Source organism: Nannobrachium achirus (genome assembly GCF_963921795.1).
Source record: "Nannobrachium achirus genome assembly, chromosome: 7".
Taxonomy (NCBI): Eukaryota; Metazoa; Chordata; class Actinopteri; order Myctophiformes; family Myctophidae; genus Nannobrachium; species Nannobrachium achirus.
In genome coordinates this window covers 51,403,512-51,431,428 of record NC_137816.1, presented here as the reverse complement: position 1 = coordinate 51,431,428, position 27,917 = coordinate 51,403,512, and the positions used below count along the sequence as shown (strand labels likewise).

The window sequence follows — 27,917 nt, the reverse complement described above, 5'->3', positions numbered from 1 at the left end:
GAAATAAGTCAGGATGACAGTGTGCCGTTTCTAGCCAAGGCTCTCCAGTGGAAACACCCAAGGAGTTGGGAGTCCAAAAACATCTGGTCAAAGTCACCGATAGAGGTGACATCTCTGTCTCTCTCTCAAATAAAGCACTCGCACAGTTTGCATGCATGCTTTGAAAATACATATCTGTATTAATAAAAACTGGACAACTATTTTAACGACAGATAACCACACACATACAGTACACTATATAACTAGTAAGGGGTTGCGCCACAGTGGTGTGGACATCAGGAAAGTGGACATCAGGGATCTCCATATATGGGCATAAAAGGGATTTGTTCCCCTGGCATCACAGATGTAGGGATGTGGACATCAGGGATCTCCATATATGGGCATAAAAGGGATTTGTTCCCCTGGCATCACAGGGATCTCCATATCTCCATATATGGGCATAAAAGGGATTTGTTCCCTGGCATCACAGGGATCTCTCTAACAGGGCATCATTAATATTGATGACATCAGGGAACTCCATATATGGGCATAAAAGGGATTCTGTTAGTGTGATATCAGAGCGGCAAACCCATTCGGTAGAGTGGTTCCCCTGACATCACAGTGACATAAAAGCATGATGTCAGAGCGGCAAACCCATAGACATGTGTACACGTACGTCTACACGGACAAGCTGTGACTTTCTCATTGGAAACTGCGACCTTTGGTTGCGAAAAACTGGACAACTATTAACGACAGATAATCAAACACACATGCAGTACACTATATAATACATATTATGATGATATTGTTGCCCAGGAAGTCTGGACCTTTATAGATTCATCTGTTATGCAGGAAAATAACCTACTGAATTATGTGCCCATGTATAGCACGCTACCATATGTACAGTATATATACTGTAGGTATGATATTTGTACTAAATCGTAAGAAAACATATTAAGAGATTGACTGAAAATCACAAATAATATTAAACTCTTTAATTATGCTTTGGTATATTCCCATCGAATAATAATAAAAAAAAAAACATTGTTTTTCTTTGTTTATTTGAGATAGGCCTACAAAATAGAGCATGTATCCTATCACATTGTTTGCGATAAAACACACCTTGTTTACATACAACAGAGATAAAAATAATTTCAATAACAATGTGACAGAGGGGAAGATTAAAGCCAAGGAGAAAAGACTCCATGAGACAGATCCGTTCCCAGTGAGCATGGTTTGCCATTAAGGCAGTGGTTCTCAAAGTGGATTTCAGGGACTGTCTATGGGGGTCTAAATTTACCCTTGCAGGTCTGTAACTTTGAGAGTGTACAAATGGAACCAAATGGACCTGTCAGAGTTTCGTCGTGGTCGGATGAAAACCTTGCATGTATAAAAGCTTCCTTTTTTGACAATTAAAAATAGTGAAACTAGCCGATCTGCTATTTTCACTACTTTTGTATGATAGTAAGGCTTTAATTTACAAAAAAAAAGAAACATACAAAATTTGGATTATTCGTGTGGCTAGGGCATACGCTAGTGCATAATGCCTATCAAATACGTTACTTTGAAAGGTTCACAACAGCAGACGCTACAGGTAGAACACGGCACTGAGCGTAGTATACCTTAAGTTTGTATTTACCGGTAGGTATCACAATGAACACATTTACAACATAAATTCTTTCATATCGTGTTTTCTTATGTTACATTATCACTAGAATCTTAGTGTTTTGCCAATTATTTGGGGGCTCCGCTTGCAATACCTTCAAGGTCCACCGTCTTCAAGATTTAATGGATTAGAACCAGAGTTAAGAGAGCAATACTGTACAGAAGCTTGCTGTCTCTAGTCTCTACTCTTGGGCTTTTATCTTCTCCAATGACACTACATACAAATCCAGCTAGTCAAATGACAACTGTTGACTACAACACTCACCTGTCAGCACAGTGATACGAACAAGAGAACAGTAAAGAAACAGCAAGACGAACAAAACCAAAGGCCATTCACTTTTTCTTTTTAACATTTTGGAATGCATATAATAACCCTAAAGGGATAATAAAGAGTAATATCTGTGTTTGAATACATGAACATTTGCATAGATAGATACTGTATCTCATCTAAATTATTTGGACCCATGAGTCCAAAGATGGAATGGAGACAAGCAGTCACAGAAACAACATAGAAAAGACAAAATAATAACACAAATATTAAAGACAGATGTGATAAAAGTACAAACGTGAAAAAAATCTGAATGAGAAATATATAAATGTCTTTCAAGAAGATACACAAGACACACAGATTACATGCTCTTCATTTCTAACTTGAACAAAACAAATAACTTGTAAATGATTATAATGATATGTTTGATATGCGAATAAAATTAAATCGAAATCAGCTGTGGTAGGCAAATCATTTTACCCCAGTTCAGGTAGTGAACTGGTGTAAAAATGTGACTTTTCGATAATACTATTGAGAAGCAATTCTGGACAAAGCAAATTGTCATAAGGGATTTTAAACAAATGCACACTGCAGGGCTAAATAGAAAGTGCAGGACAGTGATGCAGATTAAGTAACTGTTGAGCCATATACTTGGTTTTTAGGAATGTATCAAATGTTTTGGCAGGGTTATCTTGAAGATGTCATTGACAGCCCAGCTGTATCTATACCACAGAATCCTGAATGAGTATTAATTCACCTCTTGGCAAGTTAAATTAACTCCCAGGATTTTGCAGTGCAGCTTTGTTACCTTTTATAAATCCTTCAACTTAGTATATAATGATGCAACACTAATGGTATTAATCACGTCCCACTTAACTGGGAGAGCTACGCCACTGCAGCACAGCACTTAATGACACATTTTAAACGCTGCTCTCCATTCCATGGCAGGTATTAGCAAAAGATTATGGGCCCATGTTTAAGTGCTAGTCTGCTCTGTGTCATAATGGCAAGTAGAGGATTTCTGTGCCAACTGTTCACATGGAGCCTTTAACCACATGAACCCTAGTGCCCCTATTCTGAGCACAACAGGGGAACATTCTGTAAATGTTCTGTAGGCGAACACTTGGTGAAAAAAAAACAAAAAAAAAAACAGCCAATCTACAAGCTCACAACACGTTGCGTTGCTACGCGTTGTGAGCATGTAGATTGACATTTTTTGCTATAGGGCTTAAAGGAGTAGTTCACCCCCAAAATGTATTTTTTTTAATCGATTACTCACCCCATGGAGACATTAGTTCAATAATATATATTGTTTTGTTTTTGTCGCATTCTAAGCCAACAATTCGATTATAATAAATTTAACCCCATTGATTTTGGATGGAGACCCAAATCCGGAATCAAAGGACCTACAAAGAGTCTCCTCAAAGTATTGGCTTAGGAATGCAGCAAAAACTAAAAACATATTATTGAACTCAAGTCTCCATGGGGTGAGTAATCGATAGGAAAAAAAAGTCATTTTGGGGGTGAACTTTAAGTGGTTAAAGCAAAGCATCCGTAAAGTTGTAAAATAAGATGTTTCTTTTGAGGCAATATTACAAAGTCCCTCCCCAGTCCCCACATATTTATTTACACTATCTTGCTTTCAGGACAGCAAACCTTTTTCTTTGGTTCACATGGCACATGCTAGACAGCTGAAATCAATTCCAATTGTCACTTTGTGTGCTAGCGCAGTGGTTCGATTTCAGGGACTCTCTTGGTTCCTTTAGGGGGGTCTAAATTGACCCTTACAAGTTTGTAACTTTGACAGTGTAAAAATGTAACCAAATGGACCCTAACAGGTCCATTTGGTTCCATCTGTCAAAGTTAAGGGGAGACCTTGAGAACCACTGTGCAAGCACTGAGGGTATACACAGTGGGTCACTAGTCCTTCTTGCAGGAGCTTCAAAAAGATGGCTCTGGTCCCTCTCACCATCCAATGGTACCTCTCTCAGGCACGCCCCAGATTCTCAGCCGCGCCCCCCAGATATTTGTTATTTTCAGGACCTCACAGGGCCCGGAGTCGAGCCAGAAGAGCTTCCACGTCAGATTCTCCATTGGTGGTGGAGTTGGAGTTGTAGGTGCAGGCATTGTTGGGAGGGACCGGGGCTTCCGCTTCAAACTTCATTACTTTCTCTCGCTCCCTGTTCTCCGTGCTCTCCCTGTCGGGGCTGTGGCTGTGTCTCGCCACATGCCTGTACCTTTGCCCTGACTCCACACAAGCTGCAGCCTTGCTCTGGGCTGCAGATGGATGGCCCTCGGCATTGTAATGAGCCTCCTTGGCAGGGGGCCCTCTTGCCGCCGCCGAACCCACATTCATATTCTGCCGAGAACGAGACCTTTGCAAAGGTGCCTTGGTGTTTGCTGCAAGGAAAAACAGAAGGGGGGGGGGGGGGGGTTGAAGAAAAATTGGCAACAGAAAAATGTTGAGAATAAGGGTCAAGGGAATAAGAGATTGGTGCAATCTTGTAAGGATGTTTATATAGTGCAGGTTCTAAGAGAGTGAGCCGCTGCATACAGTAAATGAAAGAGAGAGAGAGGTGGTGGTGGGGGGACCAGGGGGATTTTGCGAGTTTAGAGAAGTAAAAGCTATAGCAGGAATAAAGACAAAGGGAAGAGAGGGAAAAAAACAATGGCGTAAGTTTGCAAGGTGCCAATCACACTGCAAGACAAATGGCTGAGAGAAATAATTAGGTTGGAGAGCAGCATTTTGGAACGCACATACAGTTAAACCCAAGACATGCACAATGAGGTAAGATCCCAGCACAAATGAGCACACTATACATATTTATGAACACACACACACACACACACACACACACACACACACACACACACTCTAACATGTAGTGTTTGAAGCATTTAGACTGCCAGCCAAACAGACGGATACAACAACGGGAATCACACAACTGGACATGGGTGGTGACAATTCTGCCCAACGGGCACCGGACTGGGTAGGATTTAAAAACTGAAAAGCTTTCTGTACAAACGGCATGAATCCTGCACCATTCAATCACAATAACTGGCACTTACCTCCAAAATCCGCTTCTCACAAAAACAAGATGGAGTTTATAAAATGGTGTGGCTTCCCTGTGCAGTCTCTTGGATAGCAAGTAACTAGGTCTGCAGTACGTCACTGAAGTGCATATCTCTGCCCCCAAATCTTTCCATATTGACGTCCCACATGCCATGGGTCCATATTTGGCCCAAGACTGATCAAAAATCACAACATGTGAAAAAAGCATTTTTGGGGTTTTTACTTCCTTGTCTTACTGGCAGACACACATTTGGGGGGCATACTGTACAGAAGGCGAAAATACACATTTCCATACAATTTTCATACAGACAAACAATATTCTGACAGCCCATCCCTTAAGCACTACACCGTGAAAACCAAAATTACTATCAAACTGGACTGGGCACCACAGGGACCACACATGTCGGAAATAGGGGAAATCTCGCTCTTTCGAACAACCGTCATTTCGACAAAGGAGCGTCGGGAGGGTTAGCGACTCACCCCACGGAGGTTAGGGTTAGGGTAAAGGTTTGGGTTGGGTGTCGAAAAGATGACACGTAGTAAGAGATCCCTTGGAAATGATGCAAGACATGAACAACGGGAACGCATGAATGTCCCATCTGGTTATGCAATACCCATAACAGTACATGTTGTCGGAGTACTCACTGTACCAGTTGTTAAGAGTACCCAGTCTATATATTCTATATATAAACTCTTACGGAAATTGATTGATTAATATTCCCTTACCTTTTTATATACAGTACATTTGATTGTGTTTATCAATCTATTCTTCTCCCCCCAGGGCCGCTCTCGGACAGTTCTCAAGATATGTGAACTACAGTCCAACAACATGCTTTGTATTACAGCAGGGGTCTTCAACAGGGGGTCCGGGACCTAGGGGGTCCTCAGAGTTACTACAGGGGGGCCGCCGAATCCTTGTGTGATTGGATCATTCTTTTAGATTAACAACTTGAACCCTCGCATCCCTATTCTGAGGAGAGCTTTAGCCAAAAATAGCAGATCTACAAGGCGTGGAGAGCTTGTAGATCGGCTATTTCCGTCAAATAGGTTTGGTGTAGAGGTAAATAAGAGAAGACCAAGTACATAGTGAAAGGTCAAGTTTACAAAATATATACGATTTAAGTGGTTAAATGTCTGAAAATACACATTAACATGAATCCAACATAGACTGATGACAGTGCTGTCAAACAAGTCTATGAACTATCTATGAAATCGATAACATCTGCATCATACATTTATACAATGTAGTGGGGGGTCCCTGCTTCATCTCTCTCTCAGCTAAGGGGTCCTTGGCCTAAAAACGTTGAAGACCCCTGTATTACAGTGGGGATTCGTAGTTTCAAATTAGTGAATAATCCTCAAAGCAAAATAAACTTTCTCTGTTTGGTTAGCATAGTGAGGACAACTCCCTTCACCACACTAGTTTCCAAGCCACTGTAATTGTACTCATGGCAAGCTGTCGTGTCATATGTCAATCTAGCCGCGAGTCTCGTCCACACTGTCAGAGCCATCGCCACTAGAGCGACAATAAACCACAGTCAGGCAGGAGCAGACTATTTACAGCCCTATAACCATGTATCCGAGGGGAAGCCGTTCTAACGTGAAATCCTGAAATGACTAAAGTGGCGATTACAGTTGGCCCCATGCTGGATACAAAGTGGCGCAAGCAACAATGAAGCGCAAGCACACAAGTGCACGGCTTCAGCACTTCCCTGTCGTCTAAATGGGCGTTTGTATGTCATTGTTTGTGATTGTTACCAAACGCATTAAAGCGATCTTGTTTTCCCAGGCTCCGGTCTATCCGCTCCTGTCACAGCGGATTGTGTCCAACAACACCGCTGTGGTGTTCAGCAGGCCCGCCATGATGAAACCGATACGGATGACCAACCGCAATGGAGACTCAATAAGCACATGTAACTCCCTCCCCTCCCTCCCTTCCTTCCCCTGTCCTTTTCTCTATTCTCTTTTCTCTCAAATTACCCCTCCTTCCCTCCCTTCCTCCCACCTGCCCACAACCACCTCCCATCACTCCTCTATCATCCTTCTTTTCTCTCTCTCTCTCGGCTTCCCACCCACCACCACTCCAGGCTCCCGGTGCACTTCATCTTCCTCTTATTTCTGCCTCGCATTCTCCTCCCGCCCTGTCCTTCCCTCCCCACCAGGGTTCCTATTTAAAACAATGCAGCCAGACAGAGACAGCGCGACAGACAGATCAGACCTCTGTTATGAATTACAATCCCCCGAGTACATCTAAGACTTCATCATCAGTATGAGTGTGTGTGTGTGCGTGTGTGCACGCGCCTTGGAGAGGGTAAATCCATATTCATGTGACCTTGAGCGTGGGGGCTGAGGGGAGTGACAGGAGGAAGACGCCACGGCATTTAAAGTTTCCTGAGCCTGAAACGTCTGCCGAGGAGCGGGAGTGGAGCCGAGCAGAACGGCCCGCTCTGTCAGCCAATCGGTAATGAGTTTGGAGCGTGGCCAGTCAGTCATGACAGCGTGTTTTATGGGGCCCCCGTTGACGAATGACGAGGAACGTCCCTGAACACAACCTCTGACAAATAAATAGGAATAAAGAGCGAGGAGGAAGAGGAGCATCCCGGGGGGAAGCAGCAATGAACTTTTAAAAAAAAACGAGGAAAGCTTAAAGACTATACGCACACACGTGTGCACATGCCCATGCAATTCAATGCAACACATGGTCTTCACCATCAGGGATTCTGTACTGTTAGAAGACACACACAAAAAAAAACATCCCTCTCATCATTAGGCTACCACTTGTTTCTGATCTCTCTTTCTCTGTTCTCACCCTGACGAGCACCAAGAGTTGAGGCATTACATTTTGTATAACACAGTTCTATTGTGAAAATAGCAGATCTACATGCTCACAACGCCTTGCGTTGCGAGGCGTTGTGAGCATGTAGATCGGCTATTTTCACAATGTCTTTTAGAGGTATTAAAAAGTCCTTACATTATCATTTTAGAAATGTGCTATATACAAGCCAATCATCTGGGGACCCCCCAAAATCACTTGGGGACCCCCCTGGGGGTCCCGACCCACTGGTTGAGGGTCGCAATGACCTATCCTCCCTGCTCCATCATGTCCACTCTCTCTGTCCAACCTCTATCTTCTACGCGCACGCACACTAGGGCATTAACGACTTGTGATTTTTGGAAGTCGACTCGACTCAGTAAAAGGTTGTGTTGAAGTCGACTGTGTTGTTTGATGAGGTCATCACACTGTGCGTGAACGGGGGGACAAAACCCAAAACCTTGTGCTCAATTCCATTGAGTTGGAAAAGGAAAGAATCATTCTTTCTTTGACAATAAGAAATCCTACGGTTTGAATGCTCACAGCATGTTTTCTTTTACTTTCGACTTAATGTAATGAAGTCGACTGAGTCGACTTCATTACACGACTTTTTGGTTAATGCCCTAACACACACAGACAAAGACACAGAGACACACGTACACAGCCCCACCCCCTGGGATCCTAGCCCAGTCTCCCAGAATGTTCTGCCCGTGGATCACCTCAACCTCATCATCACTGCACACAGCAAAGTCCTGTGTTACTTACTGTACAGTAAGTAACTTTCACTGTGTGGGATGCAAAACAAAACCAGTCCACTACTTCTCCTGAGATTTCTGCCTCTCTTTCTTCTCGTGGAGTCAAAACCACGTTTGTGTTCCGTGTGTTTTCACAGTGGTATACATTCTCCAGGTTAATACAACTCCTTCAAAGCGGCATGGGTTGTGTCATCTCTGTTACTTTGAACCCAACGGTGAGCATGTTGACAGAGAGTAGCTGTCATTGTGTCAACCCCTTCAATAGTGTGATTTTCATACTGACAAACACACGATTCCAGATTCACCTACAGTACTTACACTATAGAGAAACTGCAAACGCGCGCACACACACACACACACACACACACACACACACACACACACACACACACACACACACACACACACACACACACACACACACACACACACACACACACACACACACACACACACACACACACACACACACACACACACACACACACACACACACACAGAGGGTGATCCGTCCTCATTTTCAGAAATATAAATCAGGGTCTCTTTTGCCTGAGGTTTTCAACTCCATAATACATGTGAGGCATGAAAAGCCAAGCACTTCAGAGCAAATGCCAGGCCACGGCAGTGACCAGCATCACTGCTGTCCGCTGTCTTCCTGCAGATGACGAGAAAGATGAAAATAATGACAAATAAATAACGGAGCAGGCAAAGTCAGCTTGTCTCTTTATCGGTCCTGTGTCTTCAGCCTAGCTGCAAAACATGTCCACTTCAGTCCAACTTGTCTCCTCTGGCAGACTCTACTAATTTAGCTGGCTGCTGACGCCGGCGCCATGGCAGAGCGTGCAAAGTAGGATCTCTCAATTGAAATGCGCTAATAGCTTCTCTGGATGACTTGCAAACATCGTCAGGAATGCCAGGATGGGACAATGGCAGTTTATTAAATGTGTGATGCGATGGCATATTGCAGGACTATGAAACCACGCTGTCCAACGGAGAAGCGAGTGCCTGGCATTTCTTTCTTTCACCCGTCAAACGCTGAGCAAAATAAACTGCTCCATGGAATTCACAATTTTCCTCTTGTCAGATCATTTGCTCCATTTGCATTTGCCACATCGCAGATGTGGCAAAGCCCCCTACACCCCCTTGTGAAGTTTGGCACATCTTATCCTTCTGACTAGGAAGTGAGATGGCAGACAGGCGTACAGAAACACAGACAGTGAAGTGGTGTCTTGCACTCTGCAGTATGACTGACACAACAAACTGGAGTTAGTTAGATCATACACTGCCTGTCTGTAGCCACAATCATTCACTAGCTACTGTAGCTTTCCTAGAAGGAATCCAATGGCCATGTCCTGTGCCAGCATTCATGTCAACATGTACATTATATAGACTGCGTACAGTAGATACTCGTTATGATACATGTTCTGAATTGTTGCACTCATCTAGCTCAGGGTTTCCCAAAGTGGATGATGTGGCACCCTAGGGTGCCGTGATGTCCAGGGGTGTCTCAGAATAATCTCATATTTGGAATTCATCAATATCACATCAATATCACTTCACTATGCTTAGTAAAACAGACCTGATTTGCACTGTACTTGATGAGTTATTTTTCCATACGACCAACACTTTCACCAAAAATAGCTGATCTACAAGCTCACAACCTTGTGACCTGTGACCTTGTAGATCGGCTATTTTTGGTGAACCTTCCCCCCAGAATAGGGATGCTGGGGTTCAAGTGGTTAAACGCCAAGTTTCAGTCGGATCTGATGGAAATGGACATTTTCATGTGACACAGCCTACCGTATCTCAAGTGGAAAGATGTGAATATTTACGTCACGTAATGTGATGTAAGATTTAAAAAGAATTAGTGTGTGTGTGTGTGTGTGTGTGTGTGTGTGTGTGTGTGTGTGTGTGTGTGTGTGTGTGTGTGTGTGCGCGTGCCAGGGACCACTTTTACATTGGCCCAATTATCACCTACAGTAATACACTTACAGTAATACATAGTGCTTATATTAATCGTTGGAAAGTAATTTAAACAAAAACAAGCAAAACACTTCACTAATGACACCTTTCTTTTAAAAAACAACCACTTCACTCACTATGTAGGCTACACGATTAAAACACATCTACTTCTGTCCATACAGTAACTGGGTACAGTCACACTTTTTTCCAGTTAATATAATTACCAACATCACCGTGTTTGAAAGAGCACAATACTTAACATGATACTGTTGAACGTCTAGAACTAGGCCAACAACAAGAACAGCAAGCCTAATGTGTTAATGTTCAGACTTTACTGAGTCACTGTGTATATATGTCACGTTTTTTTTTTGAGTTTCAGTGAAATTGAGAACCGGAACGCTCGTCGTGCGGCGCGGGCGGAACAAGCGGTCGCTTTGATCCACAACAAAGGCAACGACAACGTAGCGTCGGCAGGAATGATGGCGCATCACCCCACGGAGGTTAGGGTTAGGCATAGTTTTACTGAGGTTAGGGTTAGGGTTAGAGTTAGGCATAGTAAGCTAATGGCTAAACACAGCCGAGCTGGGCTAGTACATGGGCTAGTAAATAAACAACGAGAGTCGCAAAAGAGTGACGTCAGCGCCTACACTAGTGAATGGCTGTTGTCGCCATCTCATGGTGAATACGCAGAACTACACAGGTGCGCTGATAAGAGACTATCAAAGTGAATTGATTCAGGTGGTGGTAGGGGTGTGTGGTGAACGACAAAACGAGCGCTCTTACCCCGATCTCACTGAGTTACCCAAACTGACTGTAACATATATAATTTCACCAGGACCTTGTCAGTAAAGTTCCACTAACGACTGTGACAATGACATTTACCAGGCTGTGACTGAGAATGTGTTATGACAACAGCAATGCTCAAGAACAAATAACGGGGAAGGGTTACACAGTAGCAACAGCACCCTGAAACACCATGCCCGCCTCAATCCGACTTCTAATTGTAATGCCAGGCTATCCACAGACCCATCTCCTGCTACAGCAGTTCCACAGCCGTGTGGAACTGATTGACTTTTAAATATCCCACAGCAAGAAGCCACAGGCATTTAAACACTTGAACCCTAGCACCCCGATTTTGCAGGTGGACATTCAGCAAACAGCAAATCTATCTGCTCACAACATCTGTCAATATGATTTGTTGTGAGCTTGTAGATCTGCAGTTTTCTGCTAAGATAATGTATTTAGTGCCAAGTGAAAACAGGAAAGGGCATAGTATAGACAGAGCCATAGGGGACTCCTGTCCACGAAGTATAGGGTTTAAATAAATCCTGCTTCAATTCGCTTATTGAATAATGATAATGTCCATTATGTACTCAGACTTTTTTGAGTCGAACAGCACTAAAGCTAAATCCAATACACTCTTGTGGACATGGCATTAAAATAGTAAGTCTTGAATGATGTATCCAAATATACACATTGTCTTCACAGCAGATATTTCCTTCTTAAGATCAGCATAAAAAACATACAACCATCACACTTATGTTTAATGTGTTTTAACAAATCTCTTCACATGACAGATAAAGCAGAGATTTATCTGTCATTAGCTTGGATGTAAATGTCTACTCAAAAAGCTTCTAACCCATCTCGTAGTTCAATAGATAGTTACTGCTTTGTCAAGTGCCCCTGTTATATTAATCATTCATCAAAAACAGGGGAAAAGTAATAAGGGTATGTATTTTCCTCTGTATTGGGAAATGATTGCACAAATTACTGATATATTGGACTTGTCCCACCAATGTGCTTCGGCTCAGACTATGTTCATGTGTCATCACTGGAGGGTGTAAATATTTTGAATTAAAAAAAAAAAAAAAAAAAAAGGCAAAGGAGAGAGAGAGAGAGAGAGAGAGAGAGAGAGAGAGAGAGAGAGAGAGAGAGCAAGGGACACAGTGGCAACAGTTGGCAACGTTGCAAAAATCAGAAAAAAATCAACCCTGGTCCGAAAATAAACACGAAACGGGCGGCAGTGTGCAAACGTGTTTGACATAACGTGAGGTAGATTTTTTTTACGTGCTCCGAAATTCGCTCAGATATTCGTCCTAAAAAACGCAGCAGTGTGCAAATACCTTTACTCACTTAGACCTTTTATAAACACAATGTCAAAGTAAAGCCACTTAGGCCTATATACATTTGTGACATTTATTCTGATTAGGTCACTACTGGACTATAGGCGATTTAAACTCAACAAGTCCAGCTGTCCCATTAGACTGTTTAGTGTTTATTAGTACAATTCCGTTTCTGAACTGCTGAATGGGCCATTTCAAATCAGCAGGTGTAGCCATCCCATTAGTCTGTGGCTGAGATCGATGGTGAGGTCATTACATGTTGTGGGCTAAGTGTAAGTGTAAGTGGAGGTGGAGGTGCAGTGTCAGGGTAGCGTAGGTGTAAAGTACACCATGCACTTGGCAGTGTTGAGAGGGTGCACTTGATGCGTGTGTATGCATGTCTCGAGAGCACAGAGTTATATGACTATGACTGACCAGAAGGTTGCATGGGGGGATTATTCTTTTGTAATTGTGGACTACAAAAGACTATTCCAACTTGTGGAAGTGCTTGCTTAACACTTTAAGTACTGATGGTAATTAAACTGATTTGGGGATTTTGAGCAGAAAGATCATTTGATGACTTTGTGTGTTTTTGACTTTTTATAGGTTAGATATGATATGGGGAACACCTGCAGACATAGACTGATGTTCAGTAACATTTCCCATTCTAACCACAGCTATCACATGTGCAACATCAATCATCCTCTTTACTCTAACTTACTTAAAGGGGCCCCACAATGAATTTCACATTTTTCATTTTTTTCTTGTTTTTTGGTCTTCCCAGTGCCTTTCATTTCAGTGATTTTCTGAGTGAGTGTCCTTTCCTATTGGGCCCCCTCGAAAAGGGGGCGGTACTTTTTGGGAGGCTATATTCTATTGAGACTATATATACATATATATGAGGTGGAACTATTAGTCGGGGGCGTTAGGGATTTGTGGGAGTAATGTACAAATGTAAAACAAAAACCAAACCAAACAACAAGAAGTGCATTCAGGGACTGCCAGTTGTACGTGCAGTCTGCCGAGCCTTGTTAATGGCAGATTTCACCTTTAATTAAATATTGTACTATTGTACTAATTAGTTGACTATGGCTGCAAGAATAAATAAAGAATTTATTCTATAATTCTAATAAAAATATAAAAAACAAACACAATACTGCTTACTGAGTTGGTGACCAACACCACTGTTTAGCTAGCCTACCAATGCATTATTCTTGTGCTGTGGGCTTCATCAGACAAGCTACAGTATTACGCTACCACAAACGTGTCATTGAAGGGTTTAATGCCTCTTGTAGTGTTTAATTTCCACAGCCCACATTTACCTTGGTAACAGAGTACATTATTCAGCGCTGTGTGAAGGACAGCAGCCCATTAACATTAGGGAGCTGAGACAGACAGGACTTTGGCTGGGGATGCATGTGTGTGTGTGTGTGTGTGTGTTAGGTCACGACATTACATTATGCCTGTCAATCCTAGCAGTTTCATGTCTCGATTGGCTTGTACGTACCAGTGGTGTTAAGTACAGTAACTAAGTACATTTACTTAAGTACTGTACTTAAGTAATTTTTTTAGGTACTTATGTACTTTATTGAGTATTTCTAATTTCCAATTCTTGTACTTTTACTCTACTACATTTATTTGAAAACTTTAGTTACTAGTTCCTTTGCAGATATACATTATAATATTATAAAACATACATAAACCACTTTAGCCCTATTTTATACCTTGGCTATTTTCAAAAATGTTGCACTTTTGGTACATTTTAAAGGGATATTTCACTTTAAAAAAAAACTTTTTGTCATTTTATCATCTAATCAGGCTTTTATGAACACCCCGAAAAGATTTTAATTTGCTTGATTCAATATTTAGATATTTGATGTAAATATCAGGCCCTTCTCCCAATACACCTCCATTGTAACATCAAACGCCATTTTAACCATGATAGATTCAGTAAAAACACCCATTATTATTTTTTTGGTGACTCATACTACCTTTCTATTATGTGAGCAGACCGTGTTTTTTCAATAACCTTTTTTTTTATTTTTATTGTATTTGATTTTTTCCATTTTCCCAAAGAATTAGGACAAATAAATGAAAAAAAGCTATTGAGAAAACACAGCCTGCTCATGTATTAGGAGGGTAGTATGAGTCAACAGAAAAAGATAATGGGTGTTTTTAATGAATCTATCATGGTTAAAAGTTACAATGGGTGTGTATGGGGAGAGCTGGCAGGTCTGGATAGGGCTCTGATAAAACTAAAGAGGGCCATCACAATCACCTGTCTCTGTCTGGCCAAGAAGGGAGGTGGGGGAGAAAGTGACAGAGAAAAAAGAGAGATGGAGAGATTAAGAAGGAGAGAAGTTCAATGCAGTTCCATTAGCCTAGCAGAGCCGTGAGCTTGATGACTGCATTTAGCTTTAGGGACGGCCGAACCCCCCCAAAGGCTCTCCGCCATTTATCTACATTAGAACGGAGTGTGGGCAGGAGTAAGGGAGGGAGAAAGAGCGGAAGACAAAGAGATGGAGCAAAAAAAAAAAAAAAAAAAGGACAGTGGGGGCACGGAGAATGACGGTAAGCAGTGGTGGAACGTAACTAAGTACATTTACTCAAGTACTGTACTTAAAGGGGAAGACCACCCATTTTCAATATTGAACTATGTCATTAACACTTTGCAAGCCACGGGGAGCCCCTTAATATTAAAACCGGAATATACCGGACATCTGAGCAAGGAGTCTCAGCCGCGCCGTCTTTTACCGTACTGGGTCATTAAAAACGAAATAAATGATTTTTATCCGAAAATCAGCGATCGTCTAACCTTCCCTAGTCACCACTCGATAGCGCATGGCTCGTTTCACATGAAGCAGAAGTGACGTCAGGTCCATTCCTTCCCAGAGGCTCCCAGCAGTCGTCTGTTTACTGTTTAGATGATAACATTAGCATAGCTGGAGTGCTAAGGGCTAAGCTAGCCAAAATGGTCACATCGACTGTTCAGTCATTCTTGGATTATATGCTTGGATTAAATGCGCACGGATCGCGCACGCGAAACGCACAGGGAGAAAATGCCTCGGCCAAAACTGCCACTCTATCCCAATGGAGATCCAGATAATCACAGTGAGCTAACAACCTGGGGAGTGAAAAAAAAGAAAAAACAACGGCGCGGTCCAAGAAGGAGGGGTGGCGGGCTCATCTTTATAAACATAATATTATGTCTCAGATCATAATACAATAATAGAAATTTCACAGCTAATCTATCAACAGCCATTCTATTTCGGCTTGCAAAGTGTTAATATACCTTAGAGGAGTTGTGTGGAAATAGAAAAAAAGTTCCCCCTCTTCTGTGTTGCCTAGAACTGGAGGATTGATTTTGAGGTTTGTATTGTAAATCACAATGTGATGACATCACACCGTTGTACTTTACAATAAAAAACCCAAAATTAATCCTCCAGTTCTAGGCAACACAGAAGAGGGGGAACTTTTTTTTTGTTATTTCCACACAACTCCTCTAAGGTATATTAATGACATAGTTCAATATTGAAAATGGGTGGTCTTCCCCTTTAGGTACACTTTTGAGGTATTTGTACTTTGCTTGAGTATTTCCAATTTCCAATAATTTTACTTCTACTTCACTACATTTCGGATCCAAATATTGTACTTTTACTCCACTACAATTATTTGAAATCTTTAGTTACTAGTTACTTTGCAGATATAAATTATAATATTATAAAACATACACAAACCACTTTAGCCCCTATTTTATACCTTGGCTATTTGAAAATAGCCGATCTACAAGCTCACGTGTCGCATCGCGACGCATTGTGAGCTTGTAGATCTGCTATTTTCAAACATGTACTTTTTACTTTTGTTACTTTAAGTTACTTTTACTCAAGTACATTTTGAATTCTGGACTTTTACTTGTAACAGAGCACATCGACATTGCAGTATTGACACTTTTACTTAAGTAAAGAATGTGAGTACTTTTTCCACCTCTGACGGTAAGCTAGGTGAACGGGAAGGGCGACAGCATAGACAAAGGAGAGGAAGGAGGAGGAGGGGTCGGCGCTGGGAGGAGATGGATGAGAGCGGGCAGTGAGCGGGGGTTGGCAGTGCCACCCTGGGTGGCGAACAGGTGCCAAGGCAGAGCTAATTGTGTAAGCAGAAGAAGTAGACCAGAAACGGCCCCAGGCACTTCCCTTGCTCTAATGGATGGCTGTACATTTAGCACAGAGGTCATAAACGTACAAACAAAACATGACGTCATCGTCCTATTTGTGTGCATAGGACTGTACGTGTGTATTTGGTGAACGGTTATTGCTTCAGACTCTGTGTTTATGTACAGATGCAAGGGAATTGATTCATAAATAAAAGGAGCCTTGCGGAAACAGAGACCTAAACTAAGGCCTGTATAGCGTATGGTGTCATAAATGTGTGTGATGAGCCAATATGCCCGAGTGAGTCTGGTGGAACAACGCGGCAGCTAGCGGGCAGCTTGTTAGCCTGTCTGGGTGCATTAGGTTGGCTGTAATTAAAGATCATTACCTGGCAACACTAGCCATCACAGAGGTTCTGTCCCTTCCTTGTTAATTGCAGGAACCTAGCCCTCTACATAGCTGTCACTCTGGCTTTGCGGTTGCACAAACTACAGCAGAGACGGGATTGAGAGTGAAGAGGGGGGGCAAGAATGGATTAAAATAAGGCTAGTGAGAGAGGATGATGGGGGGCAAGAAGAGAGGAGAGAAAGAGTGAAAGGAACTGAAGTGGATTTTGATCAAGAGAGAAAAATGGGGATTTAGAGCATGGATGGAGGCAGAGAAGAGGAACATAGGATGGCTGGAGGTCGATTGTTGAGACCAGATCAGGGCTCTGGAATAGATGTGCTGGCCAGCAGAGCTACATACAGTACAGCAGCCATAGCCCATCCTGCAGTAATATCAAAGGGGTTTCATCTGTTGAGCTGGGATTCATCCTCTGTCGCTCTTTAGCACCATGTTTGTTGAGAAAATAGAAAGAGAATAGATGATTGTACAGGAGTAAAAGTGGGATAATTTAGAACCCTTTGAGAAGTGTCTGGAGTCTGGACCAGCTGGTCCAGATTGCTTCTGTGCCTGTACTGACAAAAGGGAAGAGAACCTATTTTTCCTACATTGGCACTGGCTCCCTGTAAAATCCAGAATAGAGTTTAAAATCATCATCCTCACCTAAAAAGCACTTAATGGTCAGGCACAATCATATCTTAAAGAGCTCATTGTGTCTTATAACCCCGCTAGAAAACAATGCCCTCAGTATGCAGACTCACTTGTGGTTCCTAGGGCGGTATTTTTGGGAGCTGTGGTGATTGACAGGAAACAGTGAGAGACGTGCAGTAAAGTTTGTCGGAATCGGGACTCGAACCCGCCAATCCGCCTGCATGCACTGTCAGGCTACCTTGGAGCCTTGGTGCCCGGACCGCTAGGCCAGCAGTCTGGGCCCTTCCTGAATTTCTGAGGGGTTTAATAACAAAGCGAGATTGGATCACCTCAGGCGTTAGATCATTTCAAACTTGTTACAGTTATCATGCCAGCAGTGCATATACAAAGAGAGCAAGGAATTGTTTAGAAACTGTAATCTCAGCACATTTAACGCCTGTGAAGAATAAATTGGCATTTTAAAAGCTTCAGCCTAATAATTACTTGAGGTCTCCAGGGGAAAATAAAAAAAAGCCACACAAATGTTTGTTTAGGGGGATACAGAGAGATAGGGAGAGATAAAGTCTTTCAGTGAGCGAGATACCATTTTGTGTGCATGCTTCTGCAGGTTGTGGGATGAAATGATAAATAATAGATACATATGAATCATAATAGCCAATCCCACAGAGACAAGAACTGGCACCTGGATAAGGACCAGAGTGAATGGGGACAGTTGTCTGACATTTATATGTCACGCCTATGACTCACCTAAACATGCATAAATGTTTTTGTTTTCTCTGGTGAACATGTATGACTAACACGGTCAAACACCAGAACCCTTCACCTCCAGATCAAAGACAACTCATAACCAATGCAAGTGGTCAGATACGGTCAGACAGGGCCAATGGAGAGCTGACATAGTGGGGGCGATGAACAAAATGTCAAAGCAGGGGAATGTCCCTCAGGTAAGTCGCCCCCGAGTTTGAACCCCAACCACTGAACTGCAGTGAAGCATGACATTGCATCAGCATGCCTTGCTGGGTTTAACATTGTCTCCAAAGCAAGCCTTGTTCATTGCCACTGCTCAGCTATACACACACTGCACTGCACACAGTACTCCTTTAACCACTTGTGCATGTCTTATACTTTCTGACGTTGTCACGTGAAGATAGCAGATCTACACATACAATACTACAGTTTTCGCTACACTGGCTCCCGGTTGCTTTTAGGATTGATTTTAAAATAATTGTACTTGTTTATAAAGCTCTAAATGGTCTGGCAACTTCGTACCTCTATGACTGCCTGCCTAGATTATTTTCCAAACCGCCCTGTCGAGTCTTCTAGTGCTGACCTGCTCTATGTGCCTACAATGACAAAGAATACGGTTAAGCAGCATTCTGCTTCTACAGGCCGGCGGCTTGGAATAAACTCCCAGTACAAGACAAGCAGCCTCTGTGGATAGCTTTATAGCACAGCTCGAGACGTATTTCTTCACTCTTGCTTTTAGCAGATTTTTAAATCTCTGTGCTGTTGTTCATGTCTGCACTGTTTAATTTTTTGTTTTTAACTTGTTCTGTTCAGCACGTGTGCTTCATTTTTGCTCTGTAAAGCACTTTGAGCTGCATTTCATGCCATGAAAGGTGCTATACAAATACATTTTATTATTGTTATTACAAGCTCACAACAAAAGATTATTATATATCTTTTTCACTTTTAATGACATTTCCGAAATAGGCACGCCATGTAAAAAAGTGGAATAGAGTTGAGTAGCTCTCACTAAATAAGCAGGGAAAACAGACAGGGCTAGCTTTCCTCATGCTAACTTCATGGGGGAGCTCACTCCAGCTTTTCCCCCTGCAAAATAAGATGTTAGAGCTGGAACTTTTTCCAAGTGGATTTTAAGTGACAGTCATCGTGACAAATCATGTTCAACTCCACTCCCATAAATTAAATAAGACGCTTACCTGTCTAAGCATTGGCTGCCATTGTTGGCCTGACTGCTCCTGAGACGACGCGCACACCGCAGCGGCTGCGGTCCTGTGGGCAGCGGGAGCGTATCTTGCCAATTTCAAATAAACAACTTTGGTGAAGGGTAATCTACTGAGGTATAACGGACGAGAGAGACCGAGCCATTTCCCAACACGCACGCCACTGAAAAATGGTGGGAGGACCAAATGATATTAGACGCTGCCATCCTGAGTTCATTTCCATACAAATGCCTGCGGTACCTAGATAAAAAAAAAGGTGGGTAAAGGGGTACGTACGGGGGGAAAAAAATCCCAAGAATTTACACAAGGAAGCGTAAAAAACACTGACAAGGTCATTTTGCCAAGCAAACATTAAGATATAAACGGATCAGTCAGTCTGTATGGAGGAATGAGACTCCACCTGGCAGATGGTTGCAACAGCCTGGGCTCTCCGTCCTGCTTTACTCTAATTATATCTACATGCAGGTTAATGGACTGAGAATGTTCTCCTCATACAGGGACAGCATCATCTCCTGGGGTACCTCTCTCACTCTCACACACACACACACACACACACACACACACACACACACACACACACACACACACACACACACACACACACACACACACACACACACACACACACACACACACACACTCTCTTTCTAATAATCACAGGCCACTTAATACAGGTGTACTGTACGGCCAAAGTGCACCACCACTGCCTGCGGCATGAATTAAATATATCTCGGTTTCACACTCAAAACTGCTGTTGTTGTTTGTGTGAAGACTGCTGGTAAATACAGCCAGCAGTCGGAGCCTAATGCATATGTATAAATACTGTACTCCCCCGTTGGCCTCAGACTAACTACAGGTGTCTATCAGCCTCTCTCTCCCCCACAGCACTCTCCTGCCAGGCTGCCTCACTGGGAGAGGAGAATATTGATCCCTAATCGCACGCACGCACGCACGCACGCACGCACGCACGCACACACGCACACACACACACACACACACACACACACACACACACACACACAAACACGCACGCACAGGCACAAGGTGGAAAGGTGGAAAGAGGGCACAGGCACTTTTTCATTTCAACAACCCCCATTTTTATTTCAAGGACCCTCTCTGAGAGTGTACAAGATCATTTAACTATCATTTAGCTGGGGACCCCCTGGAACTCCCTCAAAGACCCCTGGGGGTCCACTTTGAGAACCAATGGCATAAGCACTTATGAATATGCACAAGCATTTTTTGCATGTATGGACACACATGCGCGCGCGCGCGCATACACACACACACACACACACACACACACACACACACACACACACACACACACACACACACACACACACACACACACACACACACACACACACACACACACACACACACACACACACACACACACACACACACACACTCTCTTGTTTGTTTCCAATCGGTCGGTCAATGAGGAGTGGAGATCAGAAGACAGATGAGATAAATTAATCTGTTAGCATACATACTGTAGAAGATCTGTTCTCTGTTTTTGTCACGCAAGCACAAAATGCCACACAAACGGCAGCTGGAGGCCAAACTGGACAAGCCTCTGTGAGCAGCTTTTCTGTCGATAAGTTAGTTTTTAAATATGTATACGGTATTGTCTGACAAATTGTTTCATTGGAAAACGAAATAGGAACGACTTGTGGGTAAATTATGAGCAAAACCCAAGCGTTAAAGATTAATTACCCACAACCGTATAGAGTCAAGACTTCAGCACTACTCAATGCTCGCATAGAAGACAAGAAAATAAATAAATAAAAGGTGATAATGAATTTAACAAAATAATTACATACGATACAGTGGATTCAAAGTGACCAAATAACATGGCACAATCCAGCCAAATTGACTGGTGGTAACGCCCATAAGCACCCCCCTGCACCCGACATCAAAAGGCGAGTAAATAATTCAGTTTTCATTTGAAGTCTCTCTTCGTCTCTCAGAGGTCTTACTTCCTTGCCGTTGTTTCCAACCACCGGCGGAGGATGGTGGTTGTGTTTAATGTCGAGGCCAGCTCTGACAGCTCTCAATATGCGGGGCCAGTCCTGCCAAACAGACTTATGAATTCCAAACAGCCCAGAGTCATGCTCCATATTTCATTGAAGTTGAATATTTAAAAAGATCAACCCACTCAAAACTCTATAAAACCTATCGTTCTGGGGCCTTGTGTCCTAAAAATAAAATCTCATCTGCCATATTGCATTACAGACGGCCACATCATCTCCATTCTCTGTACTGTTCTCCCCTCTCTCTCTCTCTCTCTCTCTCACAGTCTCTGACAGAAGCCCTCTGGTAACCAGCCTATCCCCCCATCAAGTCAGCTTTTGCACTCTCCGTCTCTTTCAAACAACTTCACCCCCCTCCCCCCCTGCATTCTTCATCTCCTCCCCCCCAGTTCTCTCCATCTCAGAACAGAAATGTCTTCCTTTTTATTTTTCTGGAAATGTAGCTCTCTTTCCCACCCTCATCTTTCAACCCCTTGCCTCCTCTGGGGAACACACGGCCGACTACAGGGTAGTGAAAATCTCTCACAGCTTTTTGTTGCCTCCATCATCAAAATTATTTTTCTTTTCTTTTTCCTTCCGCTTTAACCCACCTTCACTCAGCATTACTTTTCCAGACAGTACCGTTTGGACACTGAAGTGGAAGGGAGAGTTATGTTGCAATATGATATGGAGCTGCGAGGTACTTTATGTGATCCACCAGGGATTCGCAGTAAAATAAAGGGTATAAAATTGGACCCGTAAAGGGTTTACTTATGCATCAAGTAATGCATCTTGGTCACAGAGAAAACAGCCATGGTCAATATTTGAGAATGTTTCAATTCAAACAAGCAGCTCAACAAGTGAAATGCCCTGATTGCGATTTTTGGGGCCAATACCGTTCACCGATCAACTGGAATCAGTATCTGCCAATACCGATATTCCAGATCACAGCGTCAAATCCATAAATTCTTCTATTTATTGTGTTACTGTACAGCATTTATATATTTAATGATTCTTCTTACAAAACATTGACATTGTATATTAAGTATAAACATTAGGAGAGTTCCTTTAGTATCCAAATCAACTTGTAGGAGTTGAAGCTGAGGTTACATTCAGTCCCACAGATAAATATTGTGAAATGTTGTAGCTTGTAAATCGGCAAAGCCGACAGACAGTAGGAGTCAAAACATTTACGTGGAACCGGTAGAGGAACACTGAGATATTCAACCCTATCCAACCTTATCGACAAGGTAAATATTATTTTTGATTCATAAGTTGAGGTGACAATTCGGAAGGCAAACAGGTCAAGGCTTAGGTTTAATTTTTACTCCTTCGTACAAAGCTGCCGGGCATAGGAAATACTGTAGATTTATAAGCTGGTAGATCTGCCATTTTCGGCATGCAACAGTATCGCACGATGTGGTATAAATTGGGCTTAATTCCCTCAAGAAACGTTCCGTTACCGACATCCATTGGATATGGGCTAGACATCCCCTGGATGAAAATGAGAAATAACCCCCCTGATATATTAAAACATACAATAGAGCAGGCAGCACAGCACGACGCTATAAAATATGCATGCAGCTTTTAACTAAACGTGAAGACAGATCTTTCCGTTCAGCAAGCCTTCACATGGGACAAGCAGTACGACAACAGCCTGATGATTATATCCACTGCTGGGTTTAAAACTCAAGAGGTTTGCAGAGAGATGAATCTTAGCACAATGCCTCTCACTAAGAAGAGCAGAGAGAAACAGAGAATAGGATAACGAGGACCAGACCAAGTCCACTACAAAGGACCCTCAAGAGGCTACATACTGTATTTTATCTATGGATTGACATTTACAATATGCAAATACTATGCTTCCACTTGACTTCACAGTTAACCACCACCACCACCCCTCTCTCTCTCTCACACACACACACACACACACACACACAAAATGGTGACATGAGAAATTTGCATAATTGGCAGAAAATCCAACCAGCAAGCGCTTTCTGGGTTTAATCAAATCACGACGCAGTTAAAACAATGAGACAGGTGAATCAAACAACTGAGCTGGTTTAATGACTGCATGCTGATGGCAAGGCTGCTTTCACTTATAACAAACAAGATAAACAGGGCAACAAACGAGCCCCCTGCACATCCCCAACAGTGATGGCGCTGTGACGGAGCTTATGCTGTGTAATGGGCTACGATAAATCCAAACGACGAGAGGTGGGGTTAAAATGGAGGCGTCCTGCCCTCTTACCGTCAGTGACAACTGAAAAAAAAAAAAAAAAAAAATCACTCGCCATTTTCAGGCGCAGTCTGAAGGACCACCTCTATGAATTCCCCCTCATCGCCTTACGTATCATCTTCACCTAGATGCACTTCCTACTTGATGACTGTTTATATAGATGCTAATGATGTTGCTTAGGTAGATGCTAGGTTTCTTTATGCTATTTAGTCTGTAGCACACTTTGAAAACCACTGACTTTAACAAACAAATGATTCATTTTGAGCCTGTAGATTGTTTATGAAAAAAAGGGTTGGGGGGGGGGGGGGATGCCCTTAAGTGGTTAAATTAGCAGTTCACCCATTTTCAAAGCCGTCCCATATAAGTGGTCCTTACTAATGCTCCATATAAGATGGCACAATTTCCATCTACTTACTCTGTCTCATTGGAAACCTGCATACCATGATAGACAGGTTTCTGAACTGTCCACAGTCCTCCTCTGAGACACAGAGTGAGTAGACAGAAATGGAGCTATAACCAGAAAGATGCAACTCTGGGAAATTGCAAGTGTGGTTTCTCGTGGTAGAGATTCCTTTTGCCCTGGATCTTTCTTGTTCTTGACAGTTCGTTCATGTGCCTGATTGTTCATGGAAAGAATCTTTTTGCAGTCTGTTGCTAGTAGCTTTGAGACTGCGTAGACGTTTTCCATGCGGCAACATCTTAAACAGACAGTGGTTGGGATGGTGAGGATCTTCGATAATTCTACAGGCTTTGATGACACAGCATTCGTCGTACAAGGCTTGGATGGGGGGAGATCGCATCCACAAAGTCATTGGGGCAAAAAAAAATCACTAATAAATGAATGGCCATAATAGGGATATCTGTGTCAGTCCTTGTCCCCTTTATGCCCATATATGGAGATCCAGTCATCAATATTAAGCCCATATCTAGGAATGCCCATATATGGACATATAATACTGTGTCAGTCTCATGTGGTCTATGATGTCAGACATCTATGATGTCAGTCATCTCCATATTTGGGAAAAGTTACATTTTTGCATTTTCCCATTTAAGTCAACGGAAAAAATTAATTCACAAATAAGTTAAACTATGTATAACGTATCTCTTAGCAAAATGCAAGCAGACAAGTCCAGATGAAGCTGGTCGATTTGACCAAGTACCAAGTCACCAAAACTGTGGGAGGATTAGTGCGGCAAAATAAAGTCTGGAAAGATGGAAGTTAAGAAAGAAAGAAAGTATAGTCTATAGCAAGGGTTTTCAAGGGTGAAGGGGGCACCCCTGGGGTGCCGTGACGACAGTCCAGGGGTGCCGCGAGATAATTTGATAATTTGACACTTAAAAAAATATTTAGCATCATTTTAAACTTGAAGTACAATGTTATTTTCTGTCAGTTCTAACCAAAGTGGCTATTCTCTCAACGTTTCCTTGCAACATAGTCGCTAAAATATGATATAAATATATGGTGCTGGGAATGAAAATTATGAATTTATTTAGGGGTGCCTCGGATGAAAACAAAATAATATTTATAGGGGTTCCCTGAGCCAAAAACGTTTGGGAACCACTGGTCTATAGTCTGGTTGCCCTGCTAGGGCAACCACACTAATGAGCATTAGTGAACACCAATTATATGAAGATAATGTAGGTTGAAGTGGTCCTACTGTATTTTCATATGGGGGGCAACACAATGCCAGTACTCATTTGCGTAAGCGAGGTCATACTGTGCTCCTCATTGTTACGCCCATGAGGTTTACTTAATGCGGGTAGGTGTTTTAATCTTCTGTGTACAATGTAGGTTTGTGTGACTATTAAATTACAGTGGTGATATTAACTGTTCTGCTGCCCTTGACGACGCTCACCGTCAGTGAAAGGGTTAATACCATGGCGCCGTTGACGGCGAGGACTGTCAATCTTACTGTATATACAGTAAAGATATTATTACTTACTGTACGTCGCTCCGGTCCCGCCCGCATCGGTAATGTCCGCGATTTGTTTAATACGCACGTCGGGCGTGCACGCGAAGTTAACGTCCTCCATAGTAAATCCATTGAGAGGCCCATAAAGAGACTTAATTTTCTCCAAAAGGGACATTCTTATACAAAGGATGGTCTCCACTCTCCATACTGTACACAAAAGCTGGGCACAGCCATGTTCTCTTCTGGGCTCACACTGTCATGTGACTAGATGACGTAATCGTTGCCGTCAAGTGATAATCCAAAAAAACAAAAACAACCCCCTTCCGGCCCTTCAAAATAATAGCGGCGGCCTATGGAGGAAACGGCGTGGCGCCGAGGCACCAAGCAAACCTTCAGATTAAGAGGCAGTAGTTGTGTTAAAGGGACTACACCATGATTTTTTATTTTACCAATTTTTATGTATTTCTTTGGTGTCCCACCAGCACGTTCTATCCTCACAAAGTCCTATTTCTGACCATTGTGTCTTTCTCAGTTTATGGGCAGATCTATGTAAGCAGGTCTATTTTAGGTCAGGTATTTTAGGTCCGATTGTGACGTCACAATCGGGACCTACTGCTACTGCTGTGCCGAGTGGGGGTTGGGGAGGGGTGGGCAGGCCTGAGAAGGAGGCAGGAGGAGCTGGGAAAGGGTTGGGGAGGGGTGGGCAGGCCTGCTGAGCAGGAGGTGGGGAGGAGTGTGGGGCCAAAACTGGCTCAATAGCACAGTCCTCCCACACAGGACAAGGTGGTACTGCAGCTGAAAATGCTCTGAAAGCCAAGCAAAAATGACAGGGGCTCTGTATTCAGGAGTGGTAATTTAGCCTCAAACCTTTTGAAAAACGTTTTTTTGGGACACAAACAATGTTATGTAATTTATTTTTTAAATGCATGGTGTAGACAGGATTGGTCTGTGAGTGGGATGTCTTGTTCAGCCTGCTCAGATTCAGACTGGGTCGGCGTCCATTCCAAAATAAACAAGGCTGGGGCAACACGACAATATTTCAGGACAATATGGCCTCTGCCTCTTGTAACCACTGGAGCTCTGCTGGCACCTCAGTGCAATTAGAATGGCTGCCACGTCGTACTGAAGGTCAGCCAGCATCGCTCAGATCAAATGAGAGCGAGCGAGAGAGTGCACGAGAGAGGACACAAATTAAGCTAGAGTGCAGCATGGCCGGGTTGAACTTAAAAGTACTGGCCAGTCTCTATCCAGAGGCCCCTGACTCCAACACACGCACGCACACACACGCGCGCGCACGCACACATACACACACACACGCACACACACGCATGCACACACACACAGCCCTGGCAATTAAAAAGTCACGCACCACTGCTCTGTGCACCTCTCTGAACAATATACATACACCAAAGCCTCATTTATGCTTCGGTGCACGACACTGTCGTTCGCTGAAAATAACTGATTTTCAAGATAACAATGCAACACATCGTCTCGCAGCGGAAATCTGTAATCTTTATTCGGCAAGCAACACTGTCGTGCCACAAATAATAAGTTAGGCTTTGCACAGACTGTACACACAAATGGACAACAGTGTACAGTATACGGTACATTAAGACAGTGGTTCTCAACCTATGGCTCAGGACCCCCAGAGGGGTCCCCACATTATTTGACTGTATGTGTAGCGAGGCGTTGTGAGCATGTAGATCGGCTATTTTCACAAAGGAATAGATTGAGAACCAGTGCATTAAGAAACACTGTGTGCATGCGAGATTATTGCCCTTCTCAGGACAATGTTCAAAGTGGCCGCAGGGCCTCTCTTCTTCCAGCCTGATCAATGGAGCAGACAAATGACGTGTCACGACGGTAGGCCGTGCACACAAACACAACGGAGACACACATTAACCCCGTCACCTCTGAGCGTATGGATCAGCCCAAAGAAAGTCGCAGTTCATCATACACTCCACTCTTTTGTAAGCCTGCC

The 27,917-nt window shown here is 42.9% G+C and overlaps 1 protein-coding gene across 1 annotated transcript in view; it reads right to left on the bottom strand.

The window, feature by feature from the left end:
* Positions 1 to 1,519: 1,519 nt before the first annotated feature.
* LOC308287880 (protein diaphanous homolog 3-like) overlaps positions 1,520 to 27,917 on the bottom strand; it is a gene marked incomplete at its 5' end in the record, with an annotated part of 315,168 nt that continues 288,770 nt past the window's right edge. The window contains one exon of the mRNA XM_080729203.1: positions 1,520 to 4,312. Coding sequence (XP_080585329.1) covers positions 3,957 to 4,312 — 356 coding nt within the window. The 3' untranslated portion in view covers positions 1,520 to 3,956. The remainder of the gene's footprint in view (positions 4,313 to 27,917) is intronic.